Raw genomic sequence first — 21,602 nt, forward strand, 5'->3', positions numbered from 1 at the left:
CACTTTTTGAAAAACGATTCCTGTGTACTAACAGGAAAAAACAGTGGATACAAATATTAACCATTGTTATGCGTAATATTATTTACTTTAAACACTTCAAAATAATATTTTACAAAATATAAATATGTATTTATTATATTAGGTGACACCTGTAACAACAAACTTACTAATCAGAACACAAGTGAGAGTTCCAAAACTTGGAGTAATGTTGGTAGGATGGGGTGGAAATAATGGTACAACTATTACAGCAGCATTACTAGCAAATAAACTTAACTTGTCATGGGAAACAAAGAATGGCATTCAAAAGGCAAACTGGTATTTATAATTCAATTTTAACATTATTTGATCCTTGAATTTTTATATTTAAATAAAATATTATATTTATGCATTGTATTTCTTTGAATTTATAGGTACGGTTCTTTAGTTCAAGCATCTACTGTCAAATTGGGAAAAGGAAACAAGGAAGATGTATATGTTCCAATGTCTTGGATGCTCCCAATGGTTAACCCAGATGATATTGAACTTGATGGTTGGGATATTTCAGATATGAATATATCTGATGCTATGCAACGTGCAAAGGTTTTGGATATTAATTTACAAAAACAATTAATACCGCACATGATGCACATGAAACCAAGAAAAAGTATATATTATTCTGATTTTATTGCAGCTAATCAGGTAAAATATTTGTATTTTTTTGTGGCATTATTATTTAATCTTGATAAATATTCTTTTACATTTTTATTGATGTTGAGTATAACTTCTAGAGTATAAAAAGTTTATTGAAAATGTTTTTATATTTGCAGGAAGAAAGAGCAAATAATTTAATTTCTGGTACAAAATTTGAACACTTAGAACGAATTAGAAAAGATATCGCGGAATTTAAGGAAGCAAAAAATTTAGATAAAGTAATTATATTATGGACTGCTAATACCGAACGATTTTCAGAGATAATTCCAGCTGTAAATGATACAGCAGAAAATTTATTAAAAGCTATAAAAGACAACCACTCAGAAATTAGTCCCAGTACCATTTTTGCTGTTGCTGCAGCTCTAGAAGGAGTAAGCTAATAGTTTATTTTTCTTTTCTATTAAAACTGTATTATCAATAATATATATAAAAATATGCTTGATATTTTTTCAGTGTACATATCTCAATGGATCCCCTCAAAATACTTTTGTGCCTGGAGCAATAGAATTAGCTGAGAAACATAAAACATTTATTGGTGGTGATGACTTTAAGTCTGGACAAACAAAGTTGAAATCTGTGCTCGTCGATTTTCTAGTCTCTGCCGGAATTAAGCCAGTATCAATTGTTAGTTACAACCACCTTGGAAATAATGATGGATATAATTTATCTGCTCCTCAGCAATTCCGATCAAAAGAGGTAATTCATTTATTAAATTCAATTGAAAAGTTAGCAGTATTTATAATACTAACATTTGAATTGAATTTCATTTTAAGATTTCAAAAAGCAATGTAGTAGATGACATGGTACAGTCAAATAAAATTCTTTATCAACCCGGAGAAAAGCCAGACCATTGTGTTGTTATTAAATATGTTCCATATGTTGGTATGTATAAAAAAAATAAGCAATTATATTAATGTTAAGTATGTAACATACAAATTATTACTTTACTGATATGAAATAATTATTTCATCTTCTGATAGGCGATAGTAAACGGGCAATGGATGAATACACATCAGAAATATTACTTGGAGGACATAACACAATTGTAGTACATAACACATGTGAAGACTCTTTATTGGCTAGTCCAATTATTTTAGATCTGGTCCTTTTGGCAGAACTTTGTTCACGTATTACTTTCAAACTAGCAGATGTAGAAGATGAATTTACTGGATTTCATAGTGTACTTTCTATACTATCATATCTTTGCAAAGCACCATTAGTACCTCGAGGATCGCCGGTGGTAAACGCATTATTTAAACAACGAGCTGCGATTGAAAATATTTTAAGAGCATGTCTTGCGTTACCTCCGGAAAATAATATGCTACTTGAGCACAAAGTGAATTTCACCAAATAAATACGAATGGAACAAAAGATTATATTTTTTTAAGTGTAAGGGTATTAACTGCTATGCAAAGAAAAAAAAGGAACGAACAGTATTATCACAGAACAGTTTTATAAAACGGTGACAATTTGGTATTCTTTGTTAACTTTACTATTGAATATAGTTTTTAGTGCTCACAGTTGGTTAATAACAACGTCATAAAACTGTTTTCAATAAGACCATAAATCTGATCATCAAATCATTAAATCCGATATGTGATAATGTTCAATATATTATTAGTTTTCATAATTTTTTGCAATGTACAATTGTGATATATACTTTTAAAACTACCTAAATCTATATTTTTACAGATATTGCTATTTTTTTAGTAATAAAAAATTGCTATATTCAGATAAAAATGGATATCAAGTTTATAGTTTCATGTTAAATAATTAATAGTTTACTGTAAAGTTCCTTCTGTCTTTTTTAATGTGGAATAGTATTCAATATCTCTCTATAAAAATTGTAGATCCCCAAAATATTGTGAAGTAGTTTTAATACAACTTTGTTTTCCTATGAAATACCCTTATTGTTTGAATACATGTTATGTTGTTTATTAAAGAAACAATATATTTTATGTTTTAAATGTCTTCAATAAACACCACAAAAAATATGAAGTTGTAGTATACTTTAATGTGAAAGTTGAAAAGAATTTTTACACAATTATTTTGTAAGTTCAAATATAAATTTCGTCTATCAAAAATCTTAAAAATTTGTGAATTTCAATTTATGAAACATTGATTATAAACATCTTTTAAATGTATTTATAAATTTCAAACATCTTCATTTGTATGTTTCAAATAATAAAGGAGATACAGCAATTTGAGCAAAAGAAATACTGCTTTCTTTATCATATTATCTACTTTATCTTCATTATTGTACGGAATACCTCAGATAATCAATATTGTATATTGTCATTATTATTGCAATCTTGCATTATACCATCACATGTTAGACGATACAACTTTTATCAACATGCCTATACGAGGCATGTATTGTATAGCTACACTCTATATTATCACGTACAGCCAATCATTATATTGCCATGCGTTATATTGCCTACTCGATTATAATTCAATAAATTTTTGTTAAAATAAATAAAAAGGCATAAATTTTGTTTTCTTAGTGAAATAATACTCTATCGTAGAATATTTCCATACTGTAACTGTTAATTAAAATTTTTCATCCTTTATATATATTTTTAATATGAAAGGTACGATCGCGGCCATTATGAATTTAACAACGTCATAGCTTCAGTAAAGGAATTTCAGACCATGATAGTTGAACGTGGCACAAATTCTCGTTTCGTAGTGTGTGTAGATTTAACTGTTTTTCTTTGCTAAAGTTAGTTTTCTTGTATTCTAATCTATGATGGATATTTGTAATAAGTTAGAATCGTACACAAAAGTACTCTATGGCTATTGAAAGCTAGTCATGAATTTCGGAATTGTAGAATGTCCGTTGCGTAGGTCGAAAATAACATACGCCACGGGCGCCATTGAGTTGCGCCATCTGGATAACATTACGAAGAAATTACATTAGCGAGAGTTTGGAAAAACTTTTGAATAACATTATTACTCGCCCCGAGAACGAGTATTGTAAGGTAAAATCGACGAATTTAAAAATTGGTGTAACACACACCAATCACACTTATATTATGTTTAAGTGTTGGAGTACATACTCCTTATGATTATATTTACTTAACCTCAATTTTAAATGAAAAATGAATACCTGCGATTATGAAAATGTAATTTCATATTTGTCGTATGTCGAAAATAAAGAAACTGAATCTTTTTTAAGCAAAAAGATTGAATACATCAAGAATCTTACATACAACAGTGTAGATTTTAGAACTTTGAAAATATCGATAACAACTACGGCTCTTAAGTAATGATAATACGTATTTTAATTGTTTGAACATATTTTTATCAATTTTGTATGAATCACCGAATTTGTAATAATGATATATAGTATATACACTAGTTTTGTATAAAGTTAGGGGGGAAAGTATAGGTGTTAAACATACAACATGTATAAACAACATGACAGAAAGGTAAGTCAGACCTTTTTATTTATATCATTAATATATTGTTATATAAAATTCTAGAAGTGGAAATATGAATTAAAATTAATATTCAGTCATTTTTTATTTAGGTCATTCAAATTTTGAGCATACATATTTGAAATATATATGTACGATGAAAAGAATTTAAATAAGTGGATCAAAGATGCAGCACATTGAAATTAGTAACAAGGATCATAATTATAGTGAAGTAAAATCAGATAATTTTCAACATAATAATAGTAATGGTCAAACTGTATGTGACAGTGATGTTAAAACAACAGTGTGTAAATCCAGTAAAGAAACGTTTGGACAAATTAAAGACATAAATGAATTAAAGAAGATCACACCACGTGTGAAATTATTGACTCATGATGCTAATAGTTTAAATGAATTAACCAAAATTTCATTGCACAATAAAATATCTGCACAAAAAAAATTATCGATTTCGGAGCAAACAAAACAAACATTAAAAAAATATTGTAGGACTTGTGCTGGTTTAAAGCTTCCATTAGTTGATATTTTTAGTGAGAAAGGTATGCAAATGAGATTAAGTCAGCAAATTAAACACTTAGAAGAAATAAATCCATATGACAGTTTATCGACTCAAATGTGTATGGACTGTATTTGTGATTTAAAAATGAGTTATAAATTTTTCATGCAAATTAAAAAAGCGGAAGTTAAATTAAAATCCATTCATATTAGTCTAACTGATACAGCAACAAAGAACATAGAAGTAAATAAGATACAACCTGTAGAGAGTTCAGAAAAACAGGTAGAAAATGTGGAATGTAATTCTATCAATCCGTCTACAAGTAAGGAACATAATGAGCAGGTACTTGTACCGAAAGTACCTACAAATGTTTTATTAAACGTTGAACCAGAATCTTCAAAAGATGAAGAAATTAGTATTGAAGAATTCGAAAGTAAACCTGAACTTGAAATTTTTGAGGAAACAATAGTCCAGCATAACAGCGATGACAATGAATCTATAGAAGAATTTGATCCAGATGATCCTCCTTTTCAACCTGATAGTTCTGATGCAGTAGAATCTGATGATGACATAGATCTACAAACACCAGTTATAAAAAGACGGAATATTCAACAGAAAGAAATTGTTACAAAACATTGTTCACAAGCAATGCCTATTCATGATCATAAATCAATTTCAGATAATGGAAATACTGATTTTAATCAAACAACATATAAGTATGATTCGTGTCTAAAAGCATACATTAAAGTTGAGAGTATAGAAGGTAATAATCTTTCTTCTGAACCACAAAATATAATTAAGACAGAATCTGTATGTAATACTGATAGTACAAAAGAATCCACGAAACAACCAAACATATTAAAACGAAGACTTTTATTACAAACTAAAAAAGATTTTTCTGAAGAAACAGATGAAAGTATTCATCAGTCTAGTGTTTCTGAAAAAGGTGGAAGCCATAAAGATTTTAAAGTACAAAAATTAGATGTAAATAATTCTTTGAACATTAATAGCAATCAAGAAGATGGAATTATGTATGTTACAGTAAAGGGATCTAAGCCAAATGAAATATTATTAGTAAAAGTTAAAAAAATGGATAAACCATTAGAAAAGAAAGATGATAAATCTTTAGGGAAAAAAAATTTTGATATAAAACCAATGGAAAAAATTTTTAAACGCTATGAAACATTAGTTACAAAAGAAAAGGATTTATTTCCCGAACGGACAAAAAAATCGGAAATAAGAGAGCAGATTATAGAAGAACAAATAGAAGAGTATAAAAAAAAACGGGAGAAGGTATTAGGTGGGCATGCTAGTATTTCACTTCCTTTAAAGCCTGACGAAACACAAACTCGATACTTTAAACGTAATGAAAGCCAAGATAACCAGAAATCTTCCACGCAAACAGAAAATGATTTGATTGCAAGTGTATGTGATAAAAATGAAAATGAATCTAAAATGAATGTTACTAAAAATGAAAATGAAACACTGAATGTTGTAGAACCAGTAAAAGAAAAATCTAGTAATGAAAAAGCATATGTAAATACTGAAGAGTATTTATCACGTTTAGCAAAACTTAAATTAAAATGGGAAGAAGCAAAGAAGAAAAAGGAGTCTCTTCAAAAAGAACTCGATGAGTCTTACACAGAAGGAAATATTGAAAAGTTGGCAAGAATTTTGGGAGAAAAAGAAAAAAATTTGCAAGATTTTCAAGATTATTTGAAGCAACGTAAAATTGTGATTACAAGATTAAAAGATGAAGATATTATTTCTCTTTATGAAGACAGAAATAATGCAGTGCTTAAAAACAATTTACCTGATTTAATAGATGAAAGTCAACCAGCAGATTATATTCCAGAAGAACATTATTTGGAATGCGATTACTGTCCAGAAACATTTGCTTCTAAAGACATACTTGAGGAACATTTAAAAATGCATGATTATAAAATTATGCATTTTTGTGAAGATTGCTTGGAAGAATTTCCAACAAATAAAGCAAAACGAAATCATAATGTAGTCTGTATAAAAAAGTTGTTATGTAAGTATTGTGACATGATATTAGATTCAAAAGGGAAAAAACGCCAGCATGAACAAAAACATTGTGACAGTATGTATGGTCAATTATGTGATGTATGTGGTGAAAAGTTCAAACATCAAGGAACACTGGATCAGCATGTAAAAACGCAACACATGAGTTGGGAGAAAATATATCAATGTCCAAAGTGTCCAAAAAAATTTGCATTCAAACAGAAACTTAGTTTTCATTTAAAATCTGTACATACAACGTTAAGGGCCTATTTATGCGAGGATTGCGGAGCAGACTTTAAAAATCCTGCGAGTCTTAGACATCATAGAATACGTAAACATCAACCAGTAGGCAATAAAAGAGAATGTCCAGTTTGTCATAAGTTAGTTCCGTTTTATAGCCTGTCTAAACATATGCATACTCACAAAGCATATACTATTCAATGTCCACATTGTGATAAAATGTTTAAAAATAGTTCCACTTTAAAACAACATGTCAGAATTCATGAAGACCAACGTCAATATCGATGTGACACTTGCGGAGTTGGATTCAACAGGCGAGATGGTTTAAGATTGCATATGAGAGTGCATGAAAAAACTGATAGTAGAGGACTGAAAGAATGTTCATGTCAAGTGTGCGGTGAAAAGTTCCCAAATCATTCAACGCTTGTTATACATCGAAATCGGGTTCATAAAGATGGTAGACAATATACATGTCATATATGTAATAGATCAATGATTTCAACTAGATCTCTGGAATGGCATATGTCTCACATACACAATGAGTCCCTTCCTGGTGTTATAAAAGAAGATGTGGATGGAACACCAGAAAAGAAAAGAGTATCATGTTATCACTGTAATAAAACATTTAAAACAGAAATGATTTTAAGAACGCATATAAAAAACACTCATATGGAGAAAGATCCAATGAAATGTTTAGATTGTGAATTAACATTCATCTCTGAAGTAAGATTAAGACATCATATGATGGTGACACATAACAGACTAGAAGGAACTTTGGCATGTCCACATTGTCCCAAAAGATTTGTGAATCAACTTAGGTTGAAAACACATATGATATCTCATTCTGAAGAAAGACCATATACATGTGAAATTTGTGGATTTAATTTGAAAACAAAAATACAATTGATTAAACATCATCAAAATAGACATAGCGATGAAAGACCTTTACAGTGTAGATATTGTCCTTGGAGATGTAAACAAGTTAGTGCTCTTGTATGCCATGAAAGAACTCATACGAATGAACGACCATACTCTTGCAGCGTGTGCAGGCAACGTTTTAAATATTTAGGTGACAAGAATAAACATGAGAGGAGACACGAAAGTTTAGGAGGATCTGGGTTTAAAAGAATAGTGCCTGGTAGAAACATTAAACCTAAAGTTCAAGAAGATTCTTCTTGTTCTGAACATGAACAGGAAAGTTTAACTAATGCTGAACATCAGATCACTGAAGGTGAATATGAGGAACAAACTAATCAGCAATTCGAAGAAGAGCAGATAGTTAAGTTTGAGGAACAAGAAATAGTGAAGTTTGAAGAACAAGAAATAACAGAAGAATATGAGCAAGTATATGAACAGGTAATAATTATTTATGATAGTAATAAGCTTTTCTTAGTATCTTTATGATTCATCTACTTCTTTTTACTAGGAATATGAAGAAACATCTAGGGAAGCTTCGGATGCAGCAGAAGTGATAATGAACATGGAAGATACCACTGTCTATACTGAAGAAGTAACAGCAGATAATATTGAACCTACAGAAATAATGACAGATGAAATTATGACAAATGAAATATTACAATCAGGTGCTGTGGTTCATCTGCAGCAAGAAGATGATTCAGGAAAGATACAAGTGATCCCAGTTATGTTGTCTTTGCCTGATCTATCTGATGCAAATACAGAGGTCAATTTAGCTACAGCATCCATTATGTATAATAACTGAATTTAGTACCGTGTTCTATATATGCGATATTCTTTGTAAAAAAGTGACTTCTACAATTTCATTGTGGTTAATTATACATTTAAATAACTGTTTATTTGGGATAAATTGTAGAGACTAATCACATTCCCAAATACAGTATATTCTGAAATGTGTATTTCCTTAAAACATACAGTACAGTCTGCTTAAGCGTCTGCAGCTATATAGTGAAGTTTTGTTACATGACTCTTTTTTGTGTGGCCCTTTGAGCGAGGAAAGCAAGCCATCAACAATGGTAGAAGGTCCGTGTATATGTTCACTTCTATCATTTTTTCTCTTGCAATCCCATATAGGGTTATATAGCAGCACTGCATTGTATTTCAAATGTTCAAATATGCAAAGAAGAAAGAGCGTCCGAGAGTGAGATATCAATAATCAGCACGAGAACTTGATCTCAAGCTGATAGTTTGTACAGAACAACATATTAGATGTCGAAAACTTGAAGCTCATTCTGTTAATTCAATTTACATGATAAGAATTATGTCAGACGCTCAATTAGACTTTACTAGATATAAATTTCAGACTTTTAGAACAGACATGACCAACTGTAGTTTCTCATTACACTGACTTGTAGGAGAACATCCTGCGGTGATAGACCATTTAAAAGTGAGAACTGTACAGTTGTCGGCGAGAATGCACTTGGTCGAGTCTGTTTTAGGATATTAACTATACACCCAAAGGTCAAAATAACCTTTTGCTATTAAGGTTACAGTTTTGCAAAGTTATTTTACTGTATGAAAATACTTAGTAAAACCAAGTTAAGAATGTAAAAATAATGGTAAAACAAATTTTATCCTCATAATGCTTTCAATACAACATTTTTTGTTTAATTATAAAGAATAAATAAAAATATCTGTAGTATGATATAAAGTATTTTGTACAAATCTATAAAAGATAAACAAGTATTTTACTTAATAATACGAATATAAATTTCACGAATATTAATAAAATTGACATTATTCATAATCCATATGCCTATTTATGGACTTGATGTATTTATGATTCAAATTTCTTTGTTACATTTGCTAATTACATAAGTGTTTCTTTATTAACATTTTTCATTCCTTAATTTATAAAGTACGAGCAATAATTATTTTTGCTTACTACTCGTGCATTTTATAATTCACATTATAGCGAACTGAAATAAGTCTCCAAATATTTTTCCAGTACTTTTGGTTTTTTTGACAGTATAAAAAAATTCGTCCAGTTTGTAATATATGTTCATATAATATATATTTCAAATATAACTTTGTATGTTAAAACAAAAATCTGATACGCTATAAAAAATTAACGTTCAATAGTTTAAACAACACTTAGATATAATTAAGTATAATTAATTAATAAAACTATTTGCATTACTTCATAATAACATTTCTTTTTTATATTATTGTGGATTAGAGGTGTTTTTGCTACTAAAAGCTATTTTCTCATTGTTGCAAAATTGCCATTAAATTTGTTATTTTTACCTGCTGTCGTAAGTTTGATAAACATTTCATTAAAAAATTTAATGTCCACTAAAATTATTATGAAATATCGCATGATTAATTAAATTTTGATGACAAAAATATTTTTCATTTTATTATAAGTTACACATTAGCAAATTTGTTTTCTTCCTATTATAATAAAATTGCACATTTTAACTTCTATATTTATTTTCTTATATTATTCAATTTTTTGTCCCTAAATCATATCTGTATTTTATTGTGGTAATAAAAGAAGTTGAATATCAAATATTTTTCTATTTGATGCTACATTTAAAAAATTTTTACTACATACATATAATTAGATTTACGTACAAATTATGCGTATTATGTGTATTTATGTCATATACAGAATGGACCACACGAATTGTAAAGCAGTCATATACCATAGGCATTTTGTTAGAAATATAGAATCAATTTTATTTCAGATCATAAAGCAATAATAGTCCTGTTCGTAAGGAATAGTTACTTGGTTTAGTCAGTTAGAAAAATACCAGATAGTAAAAAGATTTGAAAATATCTTAATTTTAGATTTTTAAATCTCTCTGTGTGCTATAATAGTACTATATCTATAGCGAAACTATATTGCACTTTATACATAATTATATCATAACAAAGAATTTATAGAACCACAAAAATGAAAAGATGTTTTCACTATTATAATCTGTTGCTAGGAACACTTTATGTGGTCTACCCTGTACATTGAAATAAAATGTGGAAATATAACTACATTTTGTATTTTATACAAAATAAAAGCGCACATATGTCATGTTAGGAATAAATGCAAACAAGTATTAACTTATTTGATGCAAAGATAAATAGTCAAAATCCTTGTACTGTACAAGAAAAATGTACAAATATACAAATGTATATAATTTCATCCATATCAATTTTTAATATTATCATACTTGTTATCTTTAATAATTAAGATATTAATGCTACTATATTAAATACGTCAATTTAGAATGTTGAATTCAATTATAATCCTGAATGACTTTTATTTTTCTAAATTTTGATAGTATTGTGCAAGAACAGACCACGCCTTGGGTGACATAAAACCATCAGGTGGATTTTCACCTAATTTTGCTAAACCTGCAAATGAATATTATAAACACTTTACAATATGCCTTAATCTCCTGTATCCATGTTCATATTTTCAAATACAAAAAATACATACTACGCATTTTTGTTCCCGATATAAATTCAAAATCTTCCTTTCGTTCTGCATCAAAAAAGGACATTTTTTTATGCTTTTTATCATATGCTGCAACTTTAAATGGAATGATTTCTAGGTTTTGCAAACCTCGAGCTATCGAAAGAACTCGAGCTCCATGAGTAGGGTCATAGAGATTTCCATCCAAAGTTGCAGTTTTATTAGGATGTGGTATACCAGCTGGATCTCTTCCAACAATATAAAAATTAGCACCTGCATTCATTCTCGCTTTTGCATGCCACTGTACCTAAGATTAAACAAAAAAAATTAAAAATCGAGAATCCGCAGAAGTATACTTATTAGTTTATATATATTCTGTACATAGTAGATGCATGTACATATGACACATACTTCAACTGGTCCAGCGTACATCATTGGACTTGGAAAAATTGCTAATAAAGTAGAATTAACATCTAGAACACCTTCATTAAGTACTGCTTCATGCTGAAGAATCCTTGTATGTAATGGTACATCATCATCTTTTGTCCAACCACCTAAAGGATGCAAAAGTAATACAGGATTTTTAAACCCCCTTTCTTCTAATAATTGCTTTTTTGTATCCTACAAATTAAATAAGTAGAATTATCATATGAAACTTATTATATAAATATATTTTAAATAATAAGTAAACGTACTTGCATTAATAATGCATGACCATTATGTATAGGATTTCTAAGTTGGAATGCAAATATAGCATCAGCTTTCATTTTTTTACATTTTGTTCTTATTTCATTCGGGGTGAGTCTATATTTATCCAGGCCATCATGCCATCTAATTCTTTTAAAAACTTCAATATCACCACCTACTAACCAATCTCCAGATTCATGAATCATCTTTACATATGGATGACCCAAATTGTTAGTACCAAATTGCCATCCACATCTTTCTTCTTTCCTATGAAAATAAAATTCTGGCCTACGTAATATTGCAAGAGCTTTATTTTTGTATTTTAGTGTAAAAGCCGAAAGTCCATCCAAACGTTCCTTATCCTCTGTGTGTATTGCAAGAACTATGGGAACAGACTGATTAACTTCCTTATCTCCATCAAGGAGACATTTTAAATGTTGAGTCTAAAAATATTGTTTATGTACTTTATGTTTATTAATAATTACATAATTAGTATTTTTTAATAAGGAATTTTTATTATTACTTTATATATCATTACTATAGAAATTCACACCTGCAAATATTGATCTTCCCGCATAAAACCAGTGAGAGGTGCAGCCCAACCTTCTGCTAAAACCTGCAGCCATTGCACATCTATTTCACTAATTTCTAAGCTCTGAAGAGAGGCTGCTTCTATCTTGGCTGAAGATATTCGTGATTCTGGAACGAATAACTCCCGTATTGGTATTGTTGGTTTTTGAAGCACTGGTATAATACACTGTTTCTCCAGAAGATCAATAACTGTTGCAGCTGATTCTTCTGGAGTACAGTTTTCAGTGGTTACCACTAAATCAGGATTTACTGGTCGTTCATACATTTGATCTATTCCAGTAAAACCTTTAATAGCCCCTTGACGTGCTTTTTTATATAATCCTTTTGTATCCCTAGCTTCGCAAACATTAAGAGGTGTATCAACAAAGACTTCAAAGAATGGAAGATCCGACATTTTATGAATTTGTCTTGCCATTTGTCTGTCTTCTTCAAATGGCGATACAAAACTACATAAACAAATTTGACCACTATCAGCAAATAATTTAGCTACTTCTGCTACTCTCCTTATGTTTTCTTTTCTGTCTTCTTTACTGAAACCAAGATTGCAGTTTAAACCACTCCTTACGTTATCTCCATCAAGACCATAGGCAGCAATGCCATGATTAACTAAAACAGCTTCAACTTGGAAAGCTATAGAAGTTTTTCCAGCACCAGAAAGTCCTGTTAACCAAACTGTACATCCCCTAAAGCCTCTTACACTTCCAATTGCTTGCCCTCGTTTTGCTCTTGATACATGATGTGCTTGTTCTGATACATTGCAACAAGTCTAAAAAAGAAAACAATTCTTTATAATATAGAATGTTAAACATATACTATTATCATTACAAATTTATGTAATATATTATATTATTGTTATTATTCTTATTCTTATTCTTATTATTATTAACTTTAATTTTTATAGTATACAATATAGAAATTATTCTAAAATAGTATGCATAAAAAATATTTTACTTATAATCTAAGTTACAGAAAAGCTACACAAGATAATTTATTTTTAATGATTTTAAAATAAATTTAACACAACACTGTAAGATAAAATATTTAACTAACTGTACATATAAAACTTGCGTAGTCAATACATACCGTCATTATTCGTTTGTTTGGAATTTCAGAAGGTTCACTTGACATGATTATATTTTCAATTTTGTATATTTACTGTACGACTTGAACAATGTATATACGTGGCAATTGGTCAAATAAGATGAAAATTTATTATATTACACATTTAGAAAGAAAGGGATCTTATTAACCATAAAAAGATAAATTCAAATTATGTTATAGCAACAATGAGTTTCCTAATATTTGTCATCAAGATATTTTGAAGAATATGTTGAAACAGTGACAGATAATTTTCATACACCTACGGCTGCGAAGCACGCTGTAACGGTACTATGAACCAATTTTAGACACTAGCGCTTTAACAAATAACAGATCTGGCGCGAATATTTGTAGACTTTGCTTTTTTAAATCATACAGGGCGTAAAAGATGTATTTATATACGTATATCAATTTTATACGCACGCATACATATATAAAGATATCATAAAGAGGTCATACGCAAAAATGTTTTCCTGCAGACAAAATTCCCTCCATAATCTACTTTCACTATGGATACAAGGACGCGGTTTCCTTGGTTACAAAAATGCGTAACGCGAAATAAATTAGAAAGTTATTAAAATTTAAAAATTCACAAATATCAAACTGCAGCATAGATTGACCTATTTCTATATTACTAATGTTAAAAACTGCCCATTATTGAGCTAGAATAGAAATAAATTACAGTAAAATGTAATACTCGCCGTAAAAAGAAATTATTGGTAGTTATAAATGCATACATGTTCATTTTAAAATCTTAAACATTTTTCTTGCATCATGAAATATTAAACATATCAAGCAATGTATGAATTTTTAAATGAACTTTGCTGTAAAAAGTGAATTTCCAGAATTTTTATTGTAGTTGCAATTGTTGTAAAAGCTAATTATAAATAGGAAGATGTAGACAAATAAAAACAAATTATTTAATGGCAATTTATTTTTTTATATCTACAGTTTGTATGTAAAACATTAGTTTACATAGCAGATGACTTACAATTTTATGTGCATAATTAAAAACAAAATAATAACAATATTTTAAGTGCATATAATGGCACAATGAGATAAGAACTAAAAAAAAATGATTTTTTATATCATGTAGATTATAATTTTTCAATATTTTAACATTCTAACATAATATTTTTCTTTGTTAATAGTTTCATCTTTAGAATATTGTACACATATATGTTTTGTATTTTCATCATTAGGAAAATAATATACCAATGTATTAACATTCAAAATGTGTATAGGATCACATTTTATGGTTACAGAATACATAGGTTCTTTAATTGGTCCAAAAATATCATCTATATAGCCTAACAATATGTATTCTGATTTAATGTTCGAATTACTTGTAAAATTTAAAAACAAAGGAGCTCCAAGACATAAAAGAGTGTTAGAAGAACGTGGTTTTATAAGTACTAAGTTCAATGTTCCAATAACATTATCAATTTTTCCTGCAATAAACTTTTCGTGTTCTTTGTTAGACTTTTCAGGAGGTTGTATTTGTAATTCTTCCATACACTTATTTATCCTTAAAACATAGAAGTGAATGAACAAACATTTATATACTTGTACATACAAACATGTATAATAATTATAAATATTAATAAATTACTTACCGATCCATGTTGTAGAATACAAATTTTTGTTTTTTACTTTCAAAGATATTAAATTATAAAACATACCAAAGCATGTTCATTATTTTATAAGCAAAAAAACATAATTCAATAATTTTTATAGTATTTATTATTATAGAAAACATGTTATCTTGCTTAATAAGAAATAAAGTATGAAAACTACTTATTGCAAGAGAAATATATTCTTCATGTACCTGAGGATCACAGTAATTTTTGTTTTAAATACTTTTAACTTGTACGATGTTACAAAGTCTGTGATCAAGGTGACAGTGGTAAATAAGTATAAAAAGTGTCTTAAACATAGTCATGACATATCTATTGTATAATATACAGTATTATGTAGAAGTTAGTGTATCATATGGTAAGGCATATTATTTGTCTTCAAATAAAAGCATGTATATAGTATATAAATTGAATATCCTATAATTGTTTTTATTTGGACTTAAACAATTGAAGACAATACTTAATTCATAACACAAATTTAATTGAATCCATTTTTGACTTCATTATTTTTATGTTGATTTGTTATTACTTTTCATTTCCCATAATCCATTTCTTATAAGTCTTTGTGCAACTTCTTTATTAACTCGAGGCATGAGGGTATTCCTATCATTAATTTGTTTGGCACGCATCATAGATTTTTTTAAACGATCATTCTCTAATTTGATTTGATGTTTTGTAGGATCAATTCCTAATTAAATAAACATAATTATTTCATGTCATTTGGAAACATTATACAATCATTTTACCTTCTGCCCGTAAGTACATCCAAAACATACTGTTTAAGCAATAAGACATCAAGAGATTGTATTGAATTTTATCTTCATTAGAAAGTTTCTCATATATTTCTGGATCTGTAGAATATTTAATTATATCTTCGATTCTCGCTGTTGTATCATAAAATTGTTTGATTTTAGCAATAAGATTTGTGTCATTTGACAATTCTTCCAAATCTATATCCATTTTTAAAAGTTATAACCTATATAAAGAATAAGTCAATGAATTTGTTATAATCGTTTACCACAAAATTAATTTATTTATACTTTTTTGTTTACATTCTACAGTCCTTGTCACAAGAAAATATATTTTTTTGTACACACTTCGGTAATTTTCAGGGGTATGTTAATGCGCAATCGCATTTATGACTTTCGGACGCTAAGAGAACTAACTAAACGACTATTTGCGCAACTCAAAAACCTAGGGAAATTTCTAATTATGAGAGTATCCCCCTGTGCAGGATATTTCTGTTTCCATGACCATATAAAAGGTGAGAAAAAAAATAAACGAATATTGAAGATCAAGTGCTGATACAAATGTATGAAATAAAGATGTATTATACTCAATTTTTGTAATATATTCGTATAGTATATGAGTACTGAAAAATTAACAGTTCATCTAATAAGCAAAATTCATATAATGCAATCAACAAGAATTGAAACTGATGTAACTTTTTGCTTACTGGGTATAAATGTTTTTACAGATTGTCGTAAGAGCGCAAGGTATGATACCATAGATTACAGAGTATGTAGAAACGAACAATGTTAACATGCGCAAAAGAACAGGAATTTGTGATTTATTATATTGAGGTTACTCCCTTGTGAAATACGCTATAAAAAGTCATCTGAACCCTAGGGAATTGCAGTTTCAAAGTATACTTGACATCTTCTTCTCAAGTAATTCATGGAGAATCAAACAGCTGATTCGTTCTATGGCAGAGCACATGTTGTGCGGTAGTATGCATTAATATAACGCTAATTTCTCGTAAAGTAATGAAGTTCTAACGAAAAAGCACATAATTACGTCTTGAAAAAATTGTATTGTACATGTTTACTTGAGCGTGCGATGAAAAAGAAAGAATAGTAAGTTCTTTTTTAAGAAATTTTTGTCCTAAGAAAAATGGCTGACCGTGATAGCGCATCTGAAAGCGACTCAAGCTCGATCGACGGAGGACCAATAATGATGCCGCCGTCTCCCGTAACTAGAGAACAACTTCAAAAAAGGATTGAATCGTTGCAACAACATAATCGTGTTCTTAAAGTTGAGCTAGAAACGTACAAATTGAGAGTAAAAGCATTACAAGAAGAGAATCGTGGACTTCGTCAAGCCTCTGTCATCATAGTAAGTTGCTTTTGTATTTTTAGTATTTCAATTTATAATATATCGACACATTTATTGATTACAGATACTATCTTCTATTAAATTGTTTTTAAACATTGCATATATGTAGTTAATTATGTCTCATTAAACTGTATTCATTAACTTGTCATGAAATAGAATGTTTTGGAAGAAAGATTTACTTTTATTATTATATTTTTTGTGATTTTACTGTTTTTCAAATTATTATAATTAAATTTTCATTTTTCACTTAGTTTCTTTCCTGCAGTGGCAGTATTTCATTAAGCATGAATCAATGACATACAATTCCAATTTATATAACAGCTATAACTTTGCATAATATATAAATTAAGTGTTAAGATGATTTTTCAATTCATTTTAATTTATGGAATAATTACATTAAAATATTGGGTAATGTATACATTATAGGGACTGATTACATGTGACAAAATATATGAAATATCATTTTTTATAGGTACTTTTGTTTTTGAAAAAATTGAATTTAAAAATGTTTTAAATATTTATAAAAAAGTTTCTTTATGACATAGAAAATTGTGGCTTCAATACTTTCATTACTTCAACAATTAAATTAAATGTCACAAATGAATAAGTATCATTATCCTCCAGTATTACAGTTTATTTGCAGGCATTACTGCTGTAGACAAATATCATAATATAAAGTATTGATAACTTTTTTTTAAAGCATATAATTCTATATAAACATAGAAATTTGAACAGTTTCATAAATATTACAGTGCGCAACATTTGATAACATACAGATTTCACCTTGATATTATCATTAAATTTTATTATAAACTTTCTAAATAACCCAAGATATACAACAAATACAGATTCTTTTCTTAACTGATGATGTTGTAATTTTATGTATATCAAATTTTGTGTTAATATTATTGTTTTGTTTATTGGATTACATTATAGCAAGCTAAAGCTGAACAAGAAGAAGAATTTATCAGTAATACTTTATTAAAGAAAATTCAAGCACTTAAGAAAGAAAAAGAAACATTAGCACATCATTATGAACAAGAAGAGGAATGTTTAACTAATGATCTATCAAGAAAGTTAAATCAATTACGTCAAGAAAAATGTCGTTTAGAACAAACTTTGGAACAAGAGCAAGAATGTCTGGTAAATAAATTAATGAGAAAAATAGAAAAACTTGAAGCTGAAACGCTTGCTAAACAGAGCAATCTGGAGCAGTTACGCAGAGAAAAAGTTGAACTTGAAAATACACTTGAACAAGAACAAGAAGCATTAGTAAACAAATTATGGAAAAGAATGGATAAATTAGAAGCAGAGAAACGAATGCTTCAAATAAAATTAGATCAACCTGTATCAGATCCTGCTTCACCAAGAGAAATTAATAACGGCGATACTGCTACTAGTCTAAGTACACATATTCAAACTTTAAGAAGTGAGGTAGCCAGACTGAGACATACATTGCTCATCTCGCAACAAGAACGTAAGAAGTTTTATTATATGATAATACGAATTTAATTAATAGTAATAAATAGTAATAATTGTTATATACACTTACATTTGTAAATTATAAAATATGTATTAATAATATTATAAATACGTTAATATTTTTAAATAGACAATAGAACTAACAGCTTTATGCATTAATTTTAAAAATACAGTTTAATACATGTTTATACATTGTCCAAATTAGATACAGAGAAAATGCAACGATATGTAAATGAAGAGAAACAAATTCGTGAAGAAAACTTAAGACTCCAGAGAAAATTGCAACTAGAAGTAGAACGTCGTGAAGCTTTATGTAGACATCTATCGGAATCAGAATCAAGGTAAATAATTGTATCATACAAACTATAAAAGATTTTACTTTGATCACAAATTTTATCTGTTTATTAGTTTGGAAATGGAAGAAGAACGGCACTATAATGAGATTGTGATGTCTGGTGGAAATATAAGAAATCGTACTGTTTCTAGCCCTGTACCGTACAATCCTTCACCTAGTTCCTCTAGACCATTAAGCCCAGGTAACTCCAACATCATTTACTTCAAAAATTTATCATATTTATTGTGCGCAAAAATTAAAAACTTTCATTACTTTTTATTTATTTTTCGACTGTAACAATGTTTTATTCTTCATATATAATTTAATGTTATTTTAATAGGTTCAGCGACCAGAGAGGGATTTAATACAAATCGATGTTATGCTTGTGGCCAGCCTACTACAGTTCCATTTGCGAGTTCATCGCCTCCTTCCACTGTGAGTTACATTTTACTATATCCAAATATAGAGGAGTCTCGCTATATGGCCCTGAACAAAATTATAAATGTAATTTGCGAATTCTAAATTGTTTTATTTAAAAATGCGAGAATTTCTAAATCAAATAAACAATATAGATGGGAACCATATAACTAGACTACATCAGAATGGAACAAATAACAATACCAATATTAATATTATATTGCGGTATTTATATAACAAATTTAATATGTAAAATATTTAAAATTTATATTAATTATCATTATTTTATTGTTGACAACTAGGGTCATGTGGTAATATCTAATAGACGCACATCAGATCGATTTGTTAAACCCGCAATTCCTCCAACTATTGTAAGTCCTAGTGGTCCACCAATCACTGCGAATGCGTCTACAAATGCAACTGGCGGATCACCAATGGATATTACTAAAACATAAGTCAGTTGAATTTCTCTTATCATAAATATTTCATCATGTATTCGTATAAAATAACACTTTTGTTGATGCATTTGTACTATGTGATTGTATAACATCATCAAAAGTTATTTTAGAAAGAATGTCATTTTTTAATGTTCTAATTGTTTTACATTCATAGTACAGTGCATACATGTTAATTATAAAATATCCATAAAAAATGAATATGCTATAAATTGCTCTGTACTTCATATCAAATCGCTTAAATATTTCTCGTAACACGATACAAAGCAGTATTTACAAAAAAAGGTAAATAATCACTTATAAATACTTGATCTGCTTGAAAATAATCTAACGAAATAAAAGTTAAGGAAGGAAGAGATTTTATTATAATCCCGCTCTTCTAATTTCCTTTATATTTCACTGTTGTTATAAATATTTAATATATTTTGTTTTTGATGTTTAAATACAGCACGAAGAAAGTTCATTGTTAAATACATACTTAGGCGATAAGAAAACATATTTTTATAATGGTTACTATGTAACTTACTTAAATTTGAATATTTCTTTTTGTTCAATATTCTTTTCTGAAACGGAACTATATGGCATAATACAAAAGTGTAATATAATAGAATTTATGCATTAATTATTTTTCATTGAATAATGTTTATAATGAAACTAGAAGAGCGAGAATTAAATAAACATTAATATGCCTTGAAAATAAATACGCAATTGTGGTTAAAAAAGAGCTATCGACAGAAAAAGAAATAAAAACTTTAAGCTATCCTAAATTATTATAAATTTTTAATAGAATATTCTTTATTTTATGTTGTTGATTTAATCTTTTTTTTTATACAATCACATAATTTCAGTATTTACGTATATGCATTCGTAAGCTATGTTTGGAATTAATACAACATTGAAGATAACATTTACATGACACGTTACTTGCATTTACTTATGAATATGTTAAACATTTGACAAAATAATTCATATCTATAATATTTTCTTGCTTTAAAATGTTTCAAATATCTGTCTGTTTATATTATCGATGTTACAAGTATTCATTATGTATTTTCATTTTATAAATAATATTTGTTTAACTTGATCTGTTGAACGTATCACTGTGTGATATGTATATTTTGCTTGTTTGATTTTACTGGTTTTTGAAAATATTTTGTTTAAACAATAAGTTACAATGTTTTGCTCTTTATTTTCAAATTCATTTACTGATTTTATAACATATGCCATGTATAAACTATTTTCAGTCAATGTTCATCTAAATGTGATAAAATAAGCACAATAATTTTGTGCCGTTTAACAATGGTGGACAATTATGCCCGCAAAGGCGCGGAGCATGGGTGTGTAGGTGTATATTAGACTCTCATTACATTGCCACGGATTGGACTGTACACAGAAAAAAGTTGGAATTGACAATATAGAAACAAGTCTTTCTATACAGAAAATTTGAAAATTTCTAAATTCAGAAGTTCACAAATTTAAAAATTTCTAAATTTCTAAGTTTGTAA

At 28.4% G+C, this 21,602-nt stretch overlaps 5 protein-coding genes across 6 annotated transcripts; 2 read left to right on the top strand and 3 right to left on the bottom strand.

Moving 5' to 3' along the window:
* The first annotated feature begins 2,039 nt into the window (after positions 1–2,039).
* Positions 2,040–11,307, top strand: LOC100880392 (uncharacterized). The gene is made up of 3 exons (XM_012293800.2): positions 2,040–4,124; positions 4,226–8,247; positions 8,318–11,307. The coding sequence occupies exons 2-3, from the start codon at positions 4,300–4,302 to the stop codon at positions 8,609–8,611; spliced, it is 4,242 nt and encodes a 1,413-aa protein (XP_012149190.1). The 5' UTR covers positions 2,040–4,124; positions 4,226–4,299; the 3' UTR covers positions 8,612–11,307.
* On the bottom strand, positions 10,372–13,784 carry Papss (3'-phosphoadenosine 5'-phosphosulfate synthase). Its single transcript, XM_003706989.3, has 6 exons — positions 13,643–13,784; positions 12,522–13,325; positions 11,977–12,411; positions 11,693–11,902; positions 11,306–11,588; positions 10,372–11,220 (listed from the first exon to the last, which is right to left on the bottom strand). The coding sequence occupies exons 1-6, from the start codon at positions 13,685–13,687 to the stop codon at positions 11,126–11,128; spliced, it is 1,872 nt and encodes a 623-aa protein (XP_003707037.1). The 5' UTR covers positions 13,688–13,784; the 3' UTR covers positions 10,372–11,125.
* Positions 13,785–14,573: 789 nt separating this feature from the next.
* On the bottom strand, positions 14,574–15,414 carry LOC105663626 (uncharacterized). The gene is made up of 2 exons (XM_012293808.2): positions 15,274–15,414; positions 14,574–15,185 (listed from the first exon to the last, which is right to left on the bottom strand). The coding sequence occupies exons 1-2, from the start codon at positions 15,279–15,281 to the stop codon at positions 14,765–14,767; spliced, it is 429 nt and encodes a 142-aa protein (XP_012149198.1). The 5' UTR covers positions 15,282–15,414; the 3' UTR covers positions 14,574–14,764.
* Positions 15,415–15,691: 277 nt separating this feature from the next.
* Positions 15,692–16,483, bottom strand: LOC100882235 (nuclear nucleic acid-binding protein C1D). Of its 2 annotated transcripts, none has more exons than XM_003706835.3 (3): positions 16,347–16,483; positions 16,041–16,270; positions 15,692–15,982 (listed from the first exon to the last, which is right to left on the bottom strand). In XM_003706835.3, the coding sequence occupies exons 2-3, from the start codon at positions 16,252–16,254 to the stop codon at positions 15,804–15,806; spliced, it is 393 nt and encodes a 130-aa protein (XP_003706883.1). In that variant the 5' UTR covers positions 16,255–16,270; positions 16,347–16,483; the 3' UTR covers positions 15,692–15,803. The 2 variants fall into 2 exon arrangements, with proteins under 2 accessions (XP_003706883.1, XP_012149196.1); XM_012293806.2 differs by having other exon boundaries at positions 16,335–16,461.
* LOC100882451 (coiled-coil domain-containing protein 6) lies at positions 16,419–21,194 on the top strand. Its single transcript, XM_003706837.3, has 7 exons — positions 16,419–16,558; positions 16,772–17,409; positions 18,346–18,886; positions 19,097–19,232; positions 19,300–19,427; positions 19,566–19,660; positions 19,945–21,194. The coding sequence occupies exons 2-7, from the start codon at positions 17,188–17,190 to the stop codon at positions 20,095–20,097; spliced, it is 1,275 nt and encodes a 424-aa protein (XP_003706885.1). The 5' UTR covers positions 16,419–16,558; positions 16,772–17,187; the 3' UTR covers positions 20,098–21,194.
* Positions 21,195–21,602: the final 408 nt, after the last annotated feature.

The sequence above is a fragment of the Megachile rotundata genome, chromosome 2 (assembly GCF_050947335.1).
Source record: "Megachile rotundata isolate GNS110a chromosome 2, iyMegRotu1, whole genome shotgun sequence".
Classification (NCBI taxonomy): Eukaryota; Metazoa; Arthropoda; class Insecta; order Hymenoptera; family Megachilidae; genus Megachile; species Megachile rotundata.

Bases quoted from the DNA above. Each gene is read 5' to 3' on its own strand.
- LOC100882235 (XM_003706835.3), bottom strand. From the start codon at position 16,254: ATGGATATAGATTTGGAAGAATTGTCAAATGACACAAATCTTATTGCT. The intron at 15,983-16,040 runs GTAAAATGATTG...TTATTTAATTAG, and splicing joins GATGTACTTACGGGCAGAAG to GAATTGATCCTACAAAACAT.
- LOC100882451 (XM_003706837.3), top strand. From the start codon at position 17,188: ATGGCTGACCGTGATAGCGCATCTGAAAGCGACTCAAGCTCGATCGAC. The intron at 17,410-18,345 runs GTAAGTTGCTTT...ATTACATTATAG, and splicing joins GTCAAGCCTCTGTCATCATA to CAAGCTAAAGCTGAACAAGA. The intron at 19,428-19,565 runs GTAACTCCAACA...TTATTTTAATAG, and splicing joins CTCTAGACCATTAAGCCCAG to GTTCAGCGACCAGAGAGGGA.
- LOC100880392 (XM_012293800.2), top strand. From the start codon at position 4,300: ATGCAGCACATTGAAATTAGTAACAAGGATCATAATTATAGTGAAGTA. The intron at 8,248-8,317 runs GTAATAATTATT...TCTTTTTACTAG, and splicing joins ATGAGCAAGTATATGAACAG to GAATATGAAGAAACATCTAG.
- Papss (XM_003706989.3), bottom strand. From the start codon at position 13,687: ATGTCAAGTGAACCTTCTGAAATTCCAAACAAACGAATAATGACG. The intron at 12,412-12,521 runs GTGTGAATTTCT...CAATATTTTTAG, and splicing joins GGGAAGATCAATATTTGCAG to ACTCAACATTTAAAATGTCT. The intron at 11,589-11,692 runs GTATGTGTCATA...GTTTAATCTTAG, and splicing joins TGTACGCTGGACCAGTTGAA to GTACAGTGGCATGCAAAAGC.